General features: G+C 46.6%; 1 protein-coding gene across 1 annotated transcript in view; it reads left to right on the top strand.

Moving 5' to 3' along the window:
- LOC141271241 (opsin-VA-like) overlaps positions 1–21,812 on the top strand; it is a 120,803-nt gene that overhangs the window by 86,473 nt on the left and 12,518 nt on the right. The window contains exon 3 of the mRNA XM_073681358.1: positions 13,133–13,250. Within this exon, the coding sequence (XP_073537459.1) occupies positions 13,133–13,250 (118 nt within the window). The remainder of the gene's footprint in view (positions 1–13,132; positions 13,251–21,812) is intronic.

Raw genomic sequence — 21,812 nt, forward strand, 5'->3', positions numbered from 1 at the left:
TTGTCTTGTTGGAAGATGAAATTACGACCCATCTTAAGATCCTTGATGGAGGAGCGGAGGTTCTTGGCCAAAATCTCCAGGTAGGCCGTGCTATCCATCTTCCCATGGATGCGGACCAGATGGCCAGGCCCCTTGGCAGAGAAACAGCCCCACAGCATGATGCTGCCACCACCATGCTTGACTGTAGGGATGGTATTCTTGGGGTCGTATGCAGTGCCATCCAGTCTCCAAACGTCACGTGTGTGGTTGGCACCAAAGATCTCGATCTTGGTCTCATCAGACCATAGAACCTTGAACCAGTCTGTCTCAGAGTCCTCCAAGTGATCATGAGCAAACTGTAGACGAGCCTTGACATGACGCTTTGAAATTAAAGGTACCTTACGGGCTCGTCTGGAACGGAGACCATTGCGGTGGGGTACGTTACTTATGGTATTGACTGAAACCAATGTCCCCACTGCCATGAGATCTTCCCGGAGCTCCTTCCTTGTTGTCCTTGGGTTAGCCTTGACTCTTCGGACAAGCCTGGCCTCGGCACGGGAGGACACTTTCAAAGGCTGTCCTGGCCGTGGAAGGCTAACAGTAGTTCCATAAGCCTTCCACTTACGGATGATGCTCCCAACAGTGGAGACAGGTAGGCCCAACTCCTTGGAAAGGGTTTTGTACCCCTTGCCAGCCTTGTGACCCTCCACGATCTTGTCTCTGATGGCCTTGGAATGCTCCTTTGTCTTTCCCATGTTGACCATGTCTGAGTGCTGTTCACAAGTTTGGGGAGGGTCTTAAATAGTCAGAAAAGGCTGGCAAAAGAGATCTTTAATCCACACATGTGAAGCTCATTATTCTTGGTGCCTGAACTACTTCTTAATACTTTAGGGGGACCAAACAGAATTCTTGTGGTTTGAGGGGTTGAATAATAAATGACACTCTGAATTAACTTTTTACGTTAAAAAAAAAAAAAAAAAAAAAAAAAAAATTTGCTGCAGTGCATTTCCCACTTCCAGGCTGATCTACAGTACAAATGTCACTATGCCAAGTTAATTCCGCATGTGTCAACCAGCTAAATCTGCAGGGGGTTGAATACTACTTGTAGGCACTGTAAATGCATCCCGTGCACACACACATGTGACACCCCAGGGGTCTGGTTGCCACAGTAATAGAGATATTATGTCTGAGAGCAAGTGGGAGGTTTCTCTGGTCAGGAGCCCTAAGCATGCAACACGGCCCACCCAGACCTGGGAGGGGAGGAATCTGCCCTTATAAACTGGGTCTGGGGCGGGATTAGGTTAGACAGAGCCTGCAGAACAAGCAGAGCAGTCAGAGCCTGGAGTGAAGTTCCAGACACAGGGAAAGTGACAACAGGAGCTCTGTAGGACCAGGAGCGAGTGCCAGAGGCTGGAAGCTAGAGAGCTCGCCTTGGCTGAAGACACTAATACCGGACACGGAGTCCGAGGCTGTGGGGACATCCAGGTCCAGCAGCAGAATCCAACCGGCAGGGGATTCCATGTCCTCTGGCCTTAGAAACCCGAAGGCACGGTCACAAGCAAGGGACCAGCACCGCCATCGTGAAGCGAAGGCTGACGGAAGGCCCCAAGTCACCGGCCATACGGGTGAGCACCACACGGTATAATCAGGGACGTGGGCTACTTCTACCCGCATAGAGCAAGGTAGCCAGGAAAGAGTGCAGATAGTCGGGGAGGCCTACAACTCCACCTGGCCAGGGGAGATCCTGCTTGCTCACAGACTGACCAGGCCCCTACTGCTAACCAGTACTCCCGGGAGGGTCTGCTTTATACCATCAGTAAAGGCCCTGAACTGCACCACACGTCTCTGTGATTCCTTGCCGCACCAGCACCATTACTACTGGGACGCTCACACCATCACTCCCATCATCCACCTTAGCTGCCCTGAGGCAATACTTCTCCCGTGGGAAGTTATCCCATACTCGGCTGCGCAAACAACATCAGCCTCAGCGGTCGGCAGCGCAGCGGCGGTCCCCACTGACCGCAATCCACGGGTGGCGTAGTCGGACATTGTTCTTACCTATAGACTGCCACTGGTTTGACCGCCCTGGGCACGGACCGGGTCACCGCCACATTGAGACTACAACCCCCAGCGATCTGGCTCCGGGTATCCCCCTGCACAGAACAGGCCCAGGGGGCGCGTCACACACACATACTGACAGGACCTTGCTGATGTCACAGTCATGTGATCAGACAGACATTCTGTGCATGCAGGACCTGTGCTATGTCACAGTCATGTGACCAGTCACCTGAGGGGGAAGGTACATGGTCAGGTATAACACATCCTGGACCATTACCGTAATGCCAGCAAGTCGCTGCATTACATATCCCCCCCCTCTGTTCAAACTTGTGGGGTTGAACACATAATATACACAATCACCTCATATCCCACAGCTCATACAGAGACCATGTACTTGTCAATTGCGCTGTTCAGCCCCTGGAATATTAGTCAATGACATTAGCCCATTCCTTAGAGACCTACCATTTGTCACTGTCACTGACTTCGTCAGGTCACCTTTCCGGGTCGTAACCTTGTCAGAGCTCCCCCGCTCCCAGCGGTCAGTTGTAACCTTGTCAGGTCTCCCCCGCTCCCAGCGGTCAGTCATAATCTTGTCAGAGCTCCCCCGCTCCCAGCGGTCAGTCGTAACCTTGTCAGGTCTCCCCCGCTCCCACCGGTCAGTCATACAGCGGTGTGACTCACATGTTCTGGTATCTAAGGTCCGGTTCGACTCCGTAATGTCCCGTCCTCTATTGGGTCGTTTGTATGGGCTGCTCAAACCTGAGTTACTGGAGGTCTCACTACCTCTAAACCCACGCCCACTACTCTCAGGACATCTTGAAAGGTCCCTAACTCCAGCTATAGCTGTTCTGTTATTTAGGGGGCCCTTTCTCTGTCTGGTCTCATAATTTCTAGACGGCTGCCATCTTCTGCTACTCAGATGATGCTGTCTATCCACTCGCAGTCTAGCGAGATTCAACTGTTCTACCTCTTGCAGGTAGGTCACTCGGTACTCCAACAGCATGCGCATATATCCCAGGCCTTCTTCTGTTCCTACAGCGGAGAATGATACCTTGCCGTCTTCGTCTGGTATCCAGTCCTGACGATCACGTGGACTGCTTACTTTCACCACACCAGACTTCTTGACCATCACCTGCATGGCTCGACCATTTCTCCCAACGAGCTTCCTCACCAGAACATGAGGCACCCGGATGACCTCTTCACGCATACTGTGAGCTTTCCTCATCAACTCCAGTTGTCTAACGGCTTGTTCCGTCTTCAACCGGAGAAACCGCTTCGTGCGAATACATCGCCAGTGCATGTGACTTAGGATAGCCACCCTCTTCACTGTGACTTCGGTTGTGGATAGGACCACCAGCTGTTTAGCTTCTGAGGTCAAGTACACCTTACAGGCTCCCACGGCCTTCTTAAACTCCTCATGCACGGACTCACGGGTGCATTCTTCCCTCAAATCCTCGGGTATATCTACGAGGCACTTGTACCCAGACGTTTCGGTCTCACCAGTGGTTTCCAGACGATCAACCAGCTCAGGTTTCAGGGACAACGGACCTCCAGCTTCTTCACCCTGTATGCTTTCCCTGAGTTGACTCACAGCTACAACTTCACGAATTTCCGTCTTGACCACTTCCATCTCATATTTATCTGTGGTTAACACTCTCTTAGCTCTCCTCAGGTCGACCCTCTCTTGGTATAAGGGAGTGAGTGCAACGTGTTCGCCCTTTTCCTTCTCCAAGAAGGCCTCGTTCACTGAGTGATACTTTGTCAGGCGACTTTTGAGCCCGGAAACTTCTTCCTCTAGCTCCGCCACTCGCCTCTCAGCGGCCCGTCTCTGAAGCTCTTCCTGCTTCAACTGCTCTTCCAGCAGCAGAGCTCTCTCAGACCTCTCCGTCTCCAATGCGCCCACTCGGCTCTCAATAGCCAGTCTCTCACGCTTCTCTTGCGTCCACTGGGTTTGTAGCAACTCCTTGAGCTGCTTGATCTCGGCTTCGACATCCACCGAACCCTCCGAGCCCACATCACTCGAGGAGGTATCTGCTTCATACCTCCCATCACCAGCGGTCAACTCCTGGCCCTGGTCTGTGGCTTTTCCGATAGACTCCTCCATCCTCTCTCGCTCAGCTTCCATCTTGCTGACTGTTTCCTTAAGGTACGTCTCCGCCTTCTGGAGAGTATCACAGGACATCTGTAGCTCCTTCACCTGAGCTTCCAGATCTAGGGTCTTTCCCCGGAGATCATCAATCTCCTCACGGGTGTCTTGCAGAGTGGTCTCAACCACTTGGCGCACTTGCTCTACACCTGCCTTATCCTCCTCTAGTTTTTTGTTCACTTTGAGGAGATCCTCATAATCTCTCTTACTCTGTTGCAGTTCCCTACTGCGTTCACCACACTCCTTCTTGGAGTCACACAGCTCCTGGTTGAGCTGTTTGCGCAGTTGTTCTAGGATTTGTTCGCGTCCAGAAACACCATCCTGCCGCGCCTCCTTCTCAAGCTTCAACTGCAAAACCTCTGCCTTGATTTTGCGGCGGTCCTCCTTAATTGCGTAGAACATTTCCTTCCACTGGTTAATTTCCTCGTTGCTGCCCTTTAGATCTCGCTGTAAGTTCTTCACAAGCTGGTGTATTTTCTGCTGTTCAGACTCCAGGATCAACTGGTCTGAGGACACGTTCCCCAGGTTTTCACATAATTGCTGCACGTCACTCTGACCCTGCTGGCCGATAGGCTCCAGCTCTTGGTCACGACTGGCCGCCTCCTCTTTCAGGGCTGTCAGATCCTTCTGACTCGGTACCGTACCGGAGGTTGCTACTGGCAACGTCACCTCCTCTTCTACCTCTAATGGAGGATCCACACTTGAAGCAAAGGCACACAGTACTACATTCTCTTTATTTTCATTTTCAGCCAAGTCTACAGGAGCAACCTTTTTGTGGCCCTTGCGCCGTCGACGAGATGGGGACTCTCTCACCTTGTCTAACCCCTCCTGACTGACCTCTCCTTCTACTTTCGTAGTGTCACCGTCAGCTACGGGGTCTGTGTCACTCCCCATGGTGTTGTGGACTAACAGGTCACCTCCCACTTTGACGTCACCCCCTTCTACTGAAGCTACCCCGTTATCAATGGTCACATTGTCATTTTTAGGAGGTACCAACCCACCATCAGTAATTTTTTTTTATTTTCTATCCTCCACGCTGTTTTGAACAACCGCCCCTTTTTTAGACTCCGCCCCCTTTTTAACAACCACACCGGCAGGGGAATTTTTACAAGAAAAATCAACAATAGTTTTAGGACTCAGTTCACAACAGCTCTTACCACCTCCCCGGGCACTCTGGGAGAACACTGGCGCCCCCCGGAGAGTTCACAAAATGGTCCACTGCCACCATTCTATACGGTGCCCACGGCTCCTGTGGTTCCTGCACCATGTCCAGTTTCATGTCCAGCAGACGTTTCTCAAATACCTGCTCCGGTTTTAACAGGCACTTTAATCGCTCTAATCACTCAATAGCTTCAGACTCAGTTGCTGCTCCTTTCACAGCCATTTTTATCTGCTCCTGCATTTCCTCAGGACACTATTCACACACCGCTCTCCCCGGAAGAATTTTCGTGGCCCCGCCGAGCCACAGCAAAACCGGATTTGAGTGCGATGACAACCTTCGCAACCCCGCCGAGTTGCAGCCAGATGCTTTAAACTTCGTGAGCCCCGCCGAGCCACAGCAAACCAGGTTTGAGTGCGACGCCAATCTTCGCAACCCCACCGAGTTGCAGCCAGATGCTTTAATCCACACTCGTCCTGTGCCGTTGCCCCTAGCAACCGGGTTGTCGTTGTCGCTAGCAACCGGGCTGCAGTTGCCCCTAGCAACCAGACTGCAGCTGCCCGCACTCTCAAACCATATGTAAGGCAGCACTAGTCATCATAATGGGGGATACTCGCTGCATCGGGTAAATTAGGCACTCGTGCAATGTCCTTCCGGTATTTTCTCAATACAGCAGTTTATTATCTTATCATAAACCACATATCACACAGTCCTTCTTAGTATATCACCGGCATATTTACACACTTAACATCTGGGAGTCTCTCAAGTAGCAGACAGGCCCAATTGGCCCAAGTTACAGCCTTCAGCAAGGTAACACTATAGCAATGTCTATATAAGTGTCCATATAACAAAGTGTATTACCTTTGCCGGGTTTAGTTGCTGCAGTCCATTTAATCCGCCACCACTGTGGCTTTAAGGCTTTCCCAGGTGGGGGTCTCTAGCCGTCGTCCCATCTAAGGCTACTGGAATGTTTCACTCACACCCATTCAGTCTGCGCCTTTCCGGATTCTTCACCAAGCCGATGCCTTCCAAGGCCACTGGCATCTACACAAGATCCAGGCTCGACCTTTCAGGCTGCCAGGCTTCACGGTATCACGGTGTCCCACACACACAGGGAACAGGCCTCACGCCCAACACACCGAACACACCTGTCTCCCATCAAGCAGGGTTTATATATGAATCCCGTGCACACACACACACACATACTGACAGGACCTTGCTGATGTCACAGTCATGTGATCAGACAGACATTCTGTGCGTGCAGGACCTGTGCTATGTCACAGTCATGTGACCAGTCACCTGAGGGGGAAGGTACATGGTCAGGTAAAACACATCCTGGACCATTACCGTAATGCCAGCAAGTCGCTGCATTACAGGACCCAGACAATTGCTTACCGTGGGAGTTAAGGATCTAGTATGTCTAATTTCGGACTGACAATTCAAACGTGTAGAAGCAACTCTCTCCTAAAGGACACAGGAGCACTCAGCTGACCAGACTCTCCTGTGTATGGGAGAGGTGGATGATAGGCTTAACCATTGTTCGGCCGACGGCTGTCTAATGTGTATGGAGGCTTTACTCCTGTGTGTGAACAGTGCATCCATTGTAAGAGCAAGAAGATAGTAGCCAGATGAGGGCGAAGATTAGCTGCCCAGAAGAAGGGGAAATAACTCCACTACAAGGGGTCACAATTTGTGAAGAGGACATGTGATGAGATTTTGTCACCTTTAAGTTCGTGCCTTTTTTTTGCAAGTACCGTATATTGATTCATGAGTAGTCAGAACTTCCAAATATATCTACATTCATACTAACATCCCTTGTATCAGCTTAGCTTCTTTTGACTTATTCTGACGTCCAAGACCAATTAACTGTTTGACATGGGAGTGAAAAGTACAGTTCCATTACTGTATCTTCTATTTTTGGATGTACTTTCATGATCCATGATTTCACTTTTTTTCAGCAATTTTTTTAATCACAGCAATACTTTGGCATTTTTGAAAACTTCAACAAAAAAGTAAATAAAATGACTTGTGGAAATATAAGCTAATAACATTAATTAGGTTTACTCTATATGCACAGAATATTGCCTTTACGCTTGTAAGATCCAATGGATAGGATAAGATGTAAATGTCTGATCTCTGAGGGGTCCCAACTAGTGTTGAGCGAGCATGCTCGCCACTCAAGTGAGCATAGGGGTGCTCGGGTATGCATCGAGTATCGCGGGTGCTCGAGTCCCTGACCTGCATGTTTCACGACTGTTAGACAGCCAATAAACTATGTATGGCAGGCAACCCCTGCATGTTTTTTGGCTAACAGCCACGCAATATGTGGGGCGGGGACTCGGGCATGGCGCTCGAGCACTCGCGATACTTGATGCATACCCGAGCACCCCAATGCTCACTCAACACAATTTCAAACATCTGGGACTTCCATGAATCAATACAGCATTAGGGTGCATGGGTGACCACCGTGCCGTTCAGACTTGTGCAGTAGGAAAGACCTGGGGACTTGGGAACTCCATTCTAGTGATCAGTGTGGTCTGCAGGGTGGGACCATCAACAATCAGACTGTTAGGTTATAAATGTACCTTCGTAATGCCAGAAGAGAAACAAATTAGGTTTGTCCTCTGCTCTGCTGCTGGTGGAGATCCAAAAGAATGATCCAGCTGGATCTCCATCAGCAGTACTGAGGACCCACCTAATTTGTTTCTTTTCTGGCATTTCAACGTTTTTTAACCTGTGGGACTTCAGCAGCTGACAAATTTAAGCTTGATCTTTGTTGCGTGATACCCAACTATACCAAGTGAGCAATTCCCTGCACTTTATTGCCTTTTCACATTGGATAAGACCCTATTGAGCTTTTTGCTCATCAGTTTTTCATACAAACGTACCTTCATGGCGTAACTCCTTGAAGTTACAATTGTGAGCCATGTCGAAGTAATGACGTGAATGAATAAGTAAAAGACGCATCAGATGATTGACAGGTAGAAGATGGAAGCCCGGATACGGCTCAAACAATACTGAATATTTATATTTTTAGAGATGATTGCAGCAATAGAATATTACAGATTGACGCCAAATCTATATGTAAGATGAATGTAAACGAAGGAATTCAGGAGATCTGGGGGGAAAGGTTATATTAGAGGAAGAGAAGTGTTAGAACAAGAGGTCATGCTCTGATACTGGAGGTTAAAGTCTCCCGGGGACTGGGCTTAGAGCGCTGATTCATGGAAACACTCCTACTGTGCACAGAATAAGTGTGATGCGATGCTGAACAGCTCGGCCATATCCCCAGTCGATAACCACTGAGAAAATGAACAAATTAGTAGAGGTAGTCGTAGTGATCTGTGGCTGGGTTTAAACGGAATTGCACAATGGTCCCTCTATTGAAAGAGCGATCGCCATAGTTGGAGAAGTTTGTAGACTATTGCGTTCTACACACATCCATTGCCGTCTATCTATAATTGACTTAAAAAACAACAAAACAATTCTGAGATCCTTTTGGGACAGAGGAACTCATTGTGCAGCAGTAATTTACACTTTCTTTGTTAGATGCAAGATGTTCCGTTTTTTATGGTCGGGGCTTTGGTGAATGTTTACTCCATCCTCTAAAGTTGGCATTGCACTATACTGACAGGAGGTCACTGTAGCAAAAGCAGAATTTTAAAAGACATGGCGGGAATGCAGATTCTGTATCTATAAGCATAAAAAGACATATATTGCATAAAAAGTGCTTAAACCATAAATACATCAAAATAATGTAATACAGAGTTCAGACAAAATAGTATATTTAATAAAAATAATAATAATATATAATTCCACAAAGTACCCATATAGGGCCATATAATACCTATTCAGATAGCCTCTTTAGAGAGGTAGAGGACAGGAACTCTTGTGCCACCTGTTGGAAGTAGCAATCCTAAAAGTCAATATCAACCCTTTTGCCACATGACCTTGGATAAGAAGCCAAACCAGAACTCCATTTTCTGACATGTGTTTCAGGATGTTTGCATCTCATCAATGCAAAGCAGGAGAGTTGGTTTGGTTGGGGAAGAGGAGATGTGCATGTTTAATTTTCCAGGGGAGTATTGCATGACCTATAAGTCTCCCTACACCAACTTGGCGCTGTTCACAAGGAGAAACTTTACTCCTTAGACCCATTGTCAGAAGCCTCTTACCTGGCCAATCCAGCTCTCCTGCTTTGCATTGATGATGGGCAAACACCCCGAAACAAGTGTCTGCAAATGGAATTTCTGGTTTGGCTTCTTATCCTAAATCATGTGGCAAGGCCTTTTAAAGGGTCCATATTGACTCCATATGCGAACTTGATGCTCATAAACAAGATCTAATAAAATAGTGCCAAAAAGTCCACAAAATACTTCCAGCTCGTGCCTTTGAAAGTATTTTCAGCGACACACATCTGTGAGATTACATCATTACAAGTCACTAAAGGCTTAAATTGTACCTGGTGATTTTTTTTTAGATTGAAAATCAGCAGGTCCAAAAGCAAAGTTTTATGTGTTCCATCCTCTGTGGAAACCTAACAGATTATAGGTCAATGGGATAATTTAAGGGAAAAAATATGAATAGATAAAAACAAGAAAGTCATACATATAATATTCATGTAAAAATCAAAGCCTTGTTGGTTAATTATAACATTAAATGTTTGCGATGAACCGCGCTATCCCAAAGGGCATCCAACCAATCAGCTATTTGCCGGCTGCTTTAAATAATCCCATTCAGAGTGTAATACATTGCCCCGAAATGGTTCACTGTCGACCTGCGGATCAAACCCCTAGGCTGAAACCTGTCTCCGGCTTTGTTATCGCTCGCTGGGCTGTAACACTTGGGTTATATGATGAATGCGCTTCTCTTAACTAGCCTGTGATGTTGTCAGAATATTAATGTCTAGAATGTTATCCGCAGCCATTATTAATTAGACAAACGGTAATCAGGTAAAAAAGTGGGAACAAACGGTAATCAGTCATGTTCTCCGACATAGGGAAATTCGATTTTCTGTGGAACATGTATCTTTCTGTAAAATATGTCAGATTTATATCAATAGGGAAAAATACTTTCCTTGTTAAATGTGTTCTGCATTAAGATAAAAATCTAAATTACGGAGACCATATAGTTTTGAACAACTCAGTTCCCTTTGCAACAAGCATGAAACAACGATGGTTTCCAAACAATGTCATTTCTGCCATAAAAAATCATTTTGCATGTTTTATGGTAGTTATGACGTCTATGGTGTATTTGGGGGAGGTGGTTTGTGCCACAGTCTATGGTGTATTTGGGGCGAGGTAGCTTGTGCCACAGTCTATGGTGTATTTAGGGAGGAAGGAGGTTTATGCCACAGTCTATGGTGTATTTGGGGGGAGGTAATTTGTGCCCAGTCCATGGTGTATTTGGGAGGGAAGTGGATTGTGCCACAGCCAATGGTGTATTTGGGGGGAGGTAGTTTGTGCCGCAGCCTATGGTGTATTTGGGGGGAGGTAGTTTGTGCCACAGCCTATGGTGTATTTGGGGGGAGGTGGTTTGTGCCCAGTCTATGGTATATTTAGGGAGAGAGGTGGTTTATGCCACAGTCTATGGTATATTTTGGGGGAGGTAGTTTGTGCCCAGTCTGTGGCACCCCAGGGGTCCGGTCGCCACAGTGGCATTACCTCCCTCACAAGAGGTGGTGCCATGCCTGGAAGCAAGCAGGGGTCCCCTAATTAGGTTTTGCTAAGCATGCAACACTGTCCTGGCTCCAGACCAGCAAGGGGAGCTCCTCCGCTTGGCAACTGGGATCTGGGGGCGGGGTTAGTGAGACTTAGTGTGAGCAGTTGAAGTCAGGACGTCGATGAGAGAGGAGCTGGGGAGTGGAGCTGCGCGGCAGTTCACCCCAGAAGGAACCAACACAGAGGAACCGAGGCTGTGGGGCACTGAAGGTCCAGCAGCAGAAACCGGAGGGGAGGAGACCTCAGGTCTCCTGGCCCCAGCAGATGCCCGGAGGCTCAGGCAGCACCGCAGGGTCCACCACTGCCACGTGGGAGCGATGCATCAGCAAGGCCCAAACTGCCTGCCATATGGGTGAGCACAAAGACGTTGCACTCAGGTACAAGGGCTACAAGCAGCAGGGCCAAAGAGAGTAGTGGAAAGGGAAGGCCTCCAACTTCACCTGGTGAGGTGGATTCCTTACTTGCTTCCAGGCTGCCGGGACTTCCACTTCTAGCCAGTACCCTAGTCCCGGTTTGCCTAATCACCGCCAGTAAAGATAAGAGGAAACCGCCATTAAGTTGTGGACTGATTATGGCTGCGCCATCAACCCCTGCACTACAACACCCAGCATCACCTATAACATCTACACTGCCCTGGAGCTAAGCTCTACCTGTGGAGAGCCACACAAGCTTTGCTGCGCTAACATCAGCTCCAGAGGACCTGCTCCGCAGAGGCGGCTCCCTTTAGCCACATACCACAGGTGGCGTCATGAACTTTGTACATAAAAACTATAAAATCCCCTTTTTACTGACCGCCCTGGGTCACGGACCGGGTTACCACCACTGTGACATCTCCCTCAGCAACGACCGGCCCGGCAATGAGTACCCCACGGCCCAGGGGGCGCGTCAAGTCCATGGTGTATTTGGGAGGGAAGTGGTTTGTGCCGCAGCCTATGGTGTATTTGGGGGGAGGTGGTTTGTACCCAGTCTATGGTGTATTTAGGGAGAGAGGTGGTTTATGCCACAGTCTATGGTGTATTTGGGGGGAGGTAGTTTGTGCCACAGTCTATGGTATATTTAGGGAGGGAGGTGGATTGTACCACAGCCTGTGGTGTATTTGAGGGGAGGTGGATTGTGCCACAGTCTATGGTACATTTCGGGAGGGAGCTGGTTTGTGCCGCAGCCTACAGTGTATTTAGAGGGGAGGTGGTTTGTTCTACAGTCTATGGTATATTTAGAAAGGGAGGTGGTCTATGGTGTATTTGGGGGAAGGTTATTTGTGCCCAGTCTATGGTGTATTTGGGAAGGAAGTGGTTTGTGCTATAGTGTATGATGTATTTGGGGGGAGGTGGCTTGTTTCGCAGCCTATGGTGCATTTGGGGTTGGGGAGATAGTTTGTGCAGCAGCCCTTGGTGTGTATTTGGGGGAGGTGGTTTGTGTCATAGGCAGTAGTATACTTAGGAAGGGAGGTGGTTTATGCCACAGTCAATGGTGTATTTGGGGTTGTGGAGATGGTTTGTGCCGCAGGCTATGGTGTAATTGGGGGGTGGTGGTTTGTGCTACAGTCTATGGTGTATTTGGGGGGGGCGGTGGTTTGTGCCGCAGGCTATGATGTAATTGGAGGGTGGTGGTTTGTGCCACAATCTATGGTGTATTTGGGGGGGGTGGTTTGTGTCGCAGGCTATGGTGTATTTGGGGGGAGATGGTTTGTACCACAGTGTGCCGCCCTAAATCCTTTGGTGGCAAGTGGTTATTCAAGAATCCAACATTTATGGCCTATTCTTAGGATTGATGAGTGGATGTCTGAACTTTAGAACCTCTACAGATCAGCAAAACGAAGGCTCATTCATCGGTTACACAGGCATATAAGCTGCTAAACCATGCTCTATTCATTGAGATAATGGGCAGGTGTCCCAGAGATCGGAGTCATCAATATTAACGTCCATGAGAAACCCTTTAAGCCTCATCATATTTTCTTACCTGTCTCAGAATTAGTCTTGTGTCGCACAGACTAAAACACAAGACTAAGCTTATTTAATCTTCTATATTCTTTAAGTTACTAATTCTTTATTTCCTATCATTTTGCCACAGGTATTCAGGAGAAATTCAAGACCAAACCTTCATTATCACATTCCTTATGACATGCTTTGTTCTACCTCTGATTCTTATATTTGTGTCTTATGGAAAGTTAATGAGAAAGCTGAGGAAGGTAAGCCATTAATCAGAACGTCTAGAATTAAGCTTCAATTAAGCTTTTTTTTTTATAATTCCGCAAGAGAGAGCTTATATACACAGTATTTTTTGGACTATATGACGTAGCCTGGGTTTAGGCAAGAAAATACAGGATAAAAATGTGATGTTAAAATTTATTTCCCTAAATTTATAATAGAGGAGGGATTAATGTTGCTAACAGCGGAGTTCTATGTTGTCTGGCCGCAGGAGAGGGTATTTGTTTTTAGAGCAGCTTAAAGGGGGTCTCCAATACTTTGATGGCCTATCCTAAGAGAGGGGTGTCAATATCAGTCTCAGATTCCTGAGGGGCTGTCGCCATCATTCTCATTGATCAGCTGTTTGCAACTCTTGCAGCATCCGCGTGTAAACAGTATGCGGAGGTGGAACAGCAGAGCGCCATGTAGTGGTCATTTCCAGGTACTGCAGCTCAACTCCTATTGAAAGGATGGGATTTGAGCTTCAGTACTGGAGAATGGCCACAACCCAGTGTATGGACTTGGGTTCATGGTGTACATCCACTGGCCATAACAGCCAGCTAACAGCTGATCAGTGGAGGTACCCACTGATCTGATATTATGGACCTTTCCTATCGATTGGCCATCAATATCACAGTCTTGGACAACCCCTTTAAGTTAATAAGTCACAAGCAGGGGTAACAAAATATTGTTTTTCAATATCCTCTCTATCATATTTTTTGACTAAAGCTCCTGCATTTTGGATAAGAGATTTGTGCATGATATAATAATATACCTGGGGGTTACTTTTTATCTACAAATTGGAGAAATGTTTGATCATGAAGAAAGGGCATTTTTGGTATCACCATGAAAACACTATAATCATCCTCTCCCAAGCCTGATCGATAATATGACATTAGTGTTACTGTAATAGGACACGACACCAAACACAAAAGGCACAAAAAATGGATGGCTATCCTTAAATTTCCTCCTTTTTTTGATCATATGGCAACCAATAGTGAGAAAGACATCTTCACTGTGTGTCCCATAAGATTAGCCGCTCTCCAGTGGTGTACCGCCAATGGCGGCAGACCACGCCACTGCTATGGAGTCCGTGGCCGGAGGGGGCCCGTGAGGGCCCAAAAGCAGCGTGGTAATGAGGAGGATAGGTGAGTAGGAGGTTGCGGCGGCAGAGAAGCGGGTTGCGGCAGTGAAGGAGCGAGCACACAAGGTAGCCGCTGCTGCAGCTATCACGTGTGCCCGCTGCTAAAGAGACATGAATATTCCTTCTTCTCCACTCCCATGGGCGTGGAGAAGACGGAATATTCATTCTCTTTAGTAGCGGTCACGGAGGAGCGCTGAGCCCCGGCTCCTGCTGTCAGTGCAGAGGAGTGAATGTGCCGGCCGCAGCTCACCTCTGTGTCTGAGAGCGCGCGCTGCTCAGATGCCGACATGAGCTGCTGCAGACAGGACGCAGCGCTGGAGCAGAGGTGAGGAAGGAAGGTGAGTATAAGTGTTTATTGTTTTATGTGCAGTGATTGGGGGGATGAGGAAGCCACACATACCAGGATACTTGGATTAAGGAGGCCACACATACCAGGAATGGGGGATTGAGGAGTCCACACATACCAGGAATGGGGGATTGAGGAGGCCACACATACCAGGATACTTGGATTGAGGAGTCCACACATACCAGGAATGGGGGATTGAGGAGTCCACACATACCAGGAATGGGGGATTGAGGAGGCCACACATACCAGGCATGGGGGATTGAGGAGGCCACACATACTAGGGTTGGGGGGTTGAGGAGGCCACACGTACCAGGATTTGGGGATTGAGGAAGCCACACGTACCAGGATTTGGGGGTTGAGGTGGCCACACGTACCAGGAATGGGGGATTGAGGAGGCCACACATACCAAGAATGGCGGATTGAGGAGGCCACACATACCAGGATTTGGGGATTGAGGAGGCCACACTTACCAGGATTGGGGGATTGAGGAGGCCAAACATACCAGGATTGGGGTATTGAGGAGGCCATACATACCAGGGATTGTGGGATTGAGGGGACCACACATACCAGGGAATGTGGGATTGAGGGGGCCACACATACCAGGGATTGTGGGGGCCACACATACCAGGGATTGAGGGGCCACACCTACGAGGATGGGGAAATTTACCAGTAGCTGCTGCATTTCCCACCCTAGGCTTATACTCAAGTCAATAGGTTTTCCCATTTTTATGTGGTAAAATTAGGGGCCTCCGCTTATATTCGGGTCGGCTTATTTAACATATACGGTATTTTAAAATCAGTGAGTACGTGGTGCCCATAATACTGCAGGACTGTGGCGTGCATTCTACTATATGGGGGCTGCATTTTACCCTATGGGGTGTGTAATATACTGTATGGAGGACTATGGGGAGTGCATTATATTCTATGGAGGACCATGGGAAGTTCATTATACTATATGGAGGATTATGGGGGGCACATTATACTATATAGAGGTTTATGGGGGGAGCATTATACTATATGGAGGATTATGGGGGCGCATTATATTATATGGAAGATTATTGGTGGTGCATTATACTATATGGAAGGCTATGTGGGGCCATTATAATATTTTGAGGGCTATGTGGGGGGCCATTATACTGTATGAAAGCAATTATACAGTGTGAAGGTTTGTGTGGGGTCCATTATACTGTTTGGAGGGCTGTGTGGGGGCCATGAGAGTGTATGGAGGGCTCTGTGGGGTTCATAGTTGGGGGATTATACTGTGTTAGGGTCACCATACTTTGCCGTGGGAGTTGAAGTGGGGTACAATAGGGTCATTATACTGTGCATGTGGAGGAATGCTCCATAGGGGTATCATACTGTTTGGGGGGCACTTTTGTTGGCATCATACTTTATGGGGGCAATGAAGGAGGAATCTACGACTTCAGAAGGAGGTAAATTACTATGTAAAGGTTGGAAAGTTATGAGATCTGCTCTTCTGTGACACAGACAAATATTTATTTTTTGTAGGGGGGGGGGCCCAATTAGAGCTTCTGCTATGGGGCCCCATGACTTCTATGTACGCCCTTGCCGCTCTCCCCTCCTCATCCTCACAGACTGGTGTGGCAGCACACCTAGGTAGAAGCAGAAGGAGTTTCTCTCCTTTGCTCTATCTTGTTAAAGGGGTTGTCCTCTTTCATTAAACTTCTATCTTCAGTTATGTGTCAGTTATACTTACCAACAATGGGTCCGCCTGTGTGTCTCTGCCAGTGCTCTAAGGGTCTGTTGACATCAGCGCTGCAGACAGCAGATTCCAAGAGCAGTAGTGGAGACTGGAGGAGGATTAAAGCAATACTTTCACGCAAAACTTTCCTGGAAATAGAGAACCCCTTTAAAGAAGTTGTCCACTACTTTTACATAGATGACCTATCTGTAGGATGAAGCATCAATGTCTGATCGGCCGGGGCCCGGCACTCCCGCCGATCAGCTGTTATCGGTGTCGGCCGGCCGGAAGTACTTAATAGTGGAGCTTGGCTGTCTAGTTGTAGTGGCAGACGTGGGGTACTACACATCCGCCTCCCATTGAATTGAATAGGAGGCGGATGTGTAGTAGCCCACGGCAGCCACTACAACTAGACGGCCAAGCTCAGCAAGCAAGTATTTCCAGCAGGCGGAAGTCGACACGATAACAGATGATCGGCGGGTGCCAGACCGCAGCCGATCAGGCATTGATGCCCTATCCTATGGATGTCATCAATGTATAAATAGTGGATGACCTCTTTAAGCTTCCTCAGCCAAAAATTAACCAGAATAGCCTTAAACCTGGTGTGTTTCAGCATAATGCAAAAAATCCCGCAGACTAAAAAAAACAGTGTAAGCAAGTTTATCTGCTGTGTACTTTTATTCTTCATTTCTAGTATTAATATTCCTTTTAATGGGGATATCTGGAAACTTTTAAAAAATTGTTCACTAGCAGGAATTGGCAAAAAGACATAAAAGAACCATTACTTATCTTACTTAGTCCCTTCTGCTCCGGGGATTCCTGCTGGTTCTACAGCAAAGACGTCATATCCATCAGTCACATGAGCGCAGATGCACATCACAAGACCAGTCATTGGCTGCAAGTCAAGGCTATTAATGGCTAACTTTTTGAAAATACCCGAAAATCCCTTTTAAGAAATTTTCTTCTGCTAAGGAGGAACAGAATGGAGCAGACATAAGTAGTCATGGTATAACGTGTGATGAATAGTCATTTTCAGGTTTTCATTCCTTTAAAGTTGCATGTCTCCAAAGGGAAGAAGGATTCATGAGCCTCCTGCTAACATGGCGCTGTGTAGCTTTCCAATAGGTATATGAACTTTTAGAGCTTTTAATCAGCCATATACTGACATCATCATCATTCTCATTGTAAAAACCTAATACTCCAAATGTCACAGTCTGTAAAATAATAACATTGCACCACCACCCTGACAACCACAACTAAAAGCGCATGGGTCTTTCGTGAATTCTAAGGACAAAACTATACGCATAACGTAAAGTCAACCAAGAACAGTGATATACATTGGGATGTAGGGTCATATAGCAAAAATAAGAATGAAGTCCCTTTTAGGTTCTGCGTGATTGCACCAGGAAAGGGGGATCCTGGTGGCTTATCCTACTGTCATAAGAACAGGTCACTGCCAATAAGACTTTTTTCATATGTCACAAAGTACTGAAAATTGTTATGAAACACCTTGAAAATACCGGTATGTCTTTAGAGAGATAGATGATCTTTTAGGAGGCAGTGACCTTTCCCCTTGGGATTATTTTGTTGAGAATAAGACTACATAGAAGAAGGGTGAAGAATAGAGATGGTCCAGCATCCGCACAGCCGGACTAGAGAGGGGCGCATCTTTTTGCTCTCTAGTGAAGGAGGCAAATGGGCTCAGCTAGGTTTCCCAGGTTTAATATGTCTGACATTCACAGCCCGATGGACCATGACGTCCGGACGGTCATTTGACCTTAACAGTTTCATATATGCCTATAACGGTGCTGAGTTCGGGTTAGGAGACCTGCAGCCGGTCTAGATACCGTGGTAAATACTCAGACCAGGAATGTCAGATGTCCAAAATTGGCCTTAATCAGACAAGTTTTGCAAAGGGTGATTTTTGCGCTGGAGCACTACGGATGTCTGGATTAGACCACCACCCACTGATTTCAGCAAAATGTCATCTGGAATTTTTTATTTTGTTTCTGCACCCCTCTGGATCCCTCTTAGCTATATGTAAATCTAATCTTGTTAGCAAAAGGAGCGTTATGATCACCTTTTCTCTGTGGGAGGTTCCTTGAGGACCATGACCCCCCTGCTTAGGAAGACTAGATTTATATACAGGGAAGAAGGCGCCATATCTCAGGAACGGAAAGATGCAAGAATAGGCAAAAACATCACCAGATTTAGAAGATAAGTGACATCCAACCTTATACTCATTGTCTATGACAATGTCCAAGATAGCAGAGGCACCATACTAGGCTATCTCCAGAAGTCACATAGACAATGAGAGGACTGGAGGGCGCATGTGTGGCTACTGCTCCATTAAAATGGTATGCTTCTTAAAAACTACTTGCGAAAAGTAGTACATTTGCTTATATCATGGAAATATTTAGCTGTTTCTTCTGTTGTTACATATCCATCATCCTGGTATGTATGTCCCTTATCCTGGGCCCCATCCTGGTATGTATGTCCCCCATCCTGGTATATATGTCCCTTATACTGGGCCCCATCCTGGTATATACAGTACAGACCAAAAGTTTGGACACACCTTCTCATTTAAAGATTTTTCTGTATTTTCATGACGATGAAAATTGTACATTCACACTGAAGGCATCAAAACTATGAATTAACACATGTGGAATTATATACTTAACAAAAAAGTGTGAAACAACTAAAAATATGTCTTATATTCTAGGTTCTTCAAAGTAGCCACCTTTTGCTTTGATGACTGCTTTTCACACTCTTGGCATTCTCTTGATGAGCTTCAAGAGGTAGTCACCGGAAATGGTCTTCCAACAATCTTGAAGGCGTTCCGAGAGATGCTTAGCACTTGTTGGCCCTTTTGCCTTCACTCTGCGGTCCAGCTCACCCCAAACCATCTCGATTGAGTTCAGGTCTGGTGACTGTGGAGGCCAGGTCATCTGGCGCAGCACCCCATCACTCTCCTTCTTGGTCAAATAGCCCTTACACAGCCTGGAGGTGTGTTTGGGGTCATTGTCCTGTTGAAAAATAAATGATGGTCCAACTACACGCAAACCGGATGGAATAGCATGCCGCTGCAAGATGCTGTGGTAGCCATGCTGGTTCAGAATGCCTTCAATTTTGAATAAATCCCCAACAGTGTCACCAGCAAAGCACCCCCACACCATCACACCTCCTCCTCCATGCTTCACGGTGGGAACCAGGCATGTAGAGTCCATCCGTTCACCTTTTCTGCGTCGCACAAAGACACGGTGATTGGAACCAAAGATCTCAAATTTGGACTCATCAGACCAAAGCTCAGATTTCCACTGGTCTAATATCCATTCCTTGTGTTCTTTAGCCCAAACAAGTCTCTTCTGCTTGTTGCCTGTCCTTAGCAGTGGTTTCTTAGCAACTATTTTACCATGAAGGCCTGCTGCACAAAGTCTCCTCTTAACAGTTGTTGAAGAGATGTGTCTGCTGCTAGAACTCTGTGTGGCATTGACCTGGTCTCTAATCTGAGCTGCTGTTAACCTGCGATTTCTGAGGCTGGTGACTCGGATAAACTTATCCTCAGAAGCAGAGGTGACTCTTGGTCTTCCTTTCCTGGGGCGGTCCTCATGTGAGCCAGTATCTTTGTAGCGCTTGATGGTTTTTGCAACTGCACTTGGGGACACTTTCAAAGTTTTCCCAATTTTTCGAACTGACTGACCTTCACTTCTCAAAGTAATGATGGCCACTCGTTTTTCTTTATTTAGAATTTGTATTATGGCAAGAAAAAAGCAGCTAACAGTCTATTCAGTAGGACTATCAGCTGTGTATCCACCTGACTTCTGCACAACACAACTGATGGTCCCAACCCCATTTATAAGGCAAAAAATCCCACTTATTAAACCTGACAGGGCACACCTGTGAAGTGAAAACCATTTCCGGTGACTACCTCTTGAAGCTCATCAAGAGAATGCCAAGAGAGTGCAAAGCAGTCATCAAAGCAAAAGGTGGCTACTTTGAAGAACCTAGAATATAAGACATATTTTCAGTTGTTTCACACTTTTTTGTGAAGTATATAATTCCACATGTGTTAATTCATAGTTTTGATGCCTTCAGTGTGAATGTACAATTTCCAAAGTCATGAAAATACAGAAAAATCTTTAAATGAAGGTGTGTCCAAACTTTTGGTCTGCACTGTATATATGCACTGGTATATATATCCTCCATCCTGGTATATATGCCCCTTATCCTGGGCCCCATCTTGGTATATATATCCACCATCCTGGTTTATACAGTTATATGAAAAAGTTTGGGCATCCCTATTAATCTTAAGCTTAATGTTTTATAAAAATTGGTGTTTTTGCAACAGCTATTTCAGTTTGATATGTGTAATAACTGTTGGACACAGTAATGTTTCTGCCTTGAAATGAGGTTTATTGTACTAACAGAAAATGTGCAATCTGCATTCAAACAAAATTTGACAGGTACATAAGTATGGGCACCCTTATCATTTTCTTGTTTTAAATACTCCTACCTACTTTTTACTGACTTACTAAAGCACTTTTTTTGGTTTTGTAACCTCATTGAGCTTTGAACTTCATAGCCAGGTGTATGCAATCATGAGAAAAGCTACTTAAAGTGGCCACTTGCAAGTTGTTCTCCTGTTAGAATCTCCTCTGAAGAGTGGCATCATGGGCTCCTCAAAACAACTGTCAAATGATCTGAAAACAAAGATTATTCAACATAGTTGTTCAGGGGAAGGATACAAAAAGCTGTCTCAGCGATTTAACCTGTCAGTTTCCACTGTGAGAAACATAGTAAGGAAATGGAAGAACACAGGGACAGTTCTTGTTAACCCTAGAACGCATACCTGGGGCCTCGCCGGCCCGCCCTGTTAATTGTTTTCTATTTTCGGCAAGATTACTTTAGTTAGAATTTTGAAACTCTAGGTATTCCTCAGGTATATAGTTGTTTGTCATTTTTGTTTGAGTTATTCCATGTTATTTGCACACGGGCCTAAAAGGCCCCAGGTATGTGAAAATGTAGATTTTTATGGTCATGCTTTCTAGGGTTGAGGCCAGAAGTGGCAGGCCAAGAAAAACATCAGAAAGGCAGAGAAGAAGAATGGTGAGATCAGTCAAGGACAATCCTCAGACCCCCTCCAGAGAGCTGCAGCATCAACTTGCTGCAGATGGTGTCACTGTGCATCGGTCAACTATACAACGCACTTTGCACAAGGAGAAGCTGTATGGGAGAGTGATGCGAAAGAAGTCGTTTCTGCAAGCACGCCACAAACAGAGTCAGCTGAGGTATGCAAAAGCACATTTGGAGAAGCCAATTTCGTTTTGGAAGAAGGTCCTGTGGACTGATGAAACCAAGATTGAGTTGTTTGG

The sequence above is a fragment of the Phyllobates terribilis genome, unplaced genomic scaffold, assembly GCF_046119375.1.
Source record: "Phyllobates terribilis strain yellow unplaced genomic scaffold, ASM4611937v1 Scaffold_5__5_contigs__length_657084704, whole genome shotgun sequence".
In the NCBI taxonomy this organism is placed as follows: Eukaryota; Metazoa; Chordata; class Amphibia; order Anura; family Dendrobatidae; genus Phyllobates; species Phyllobates terribilis.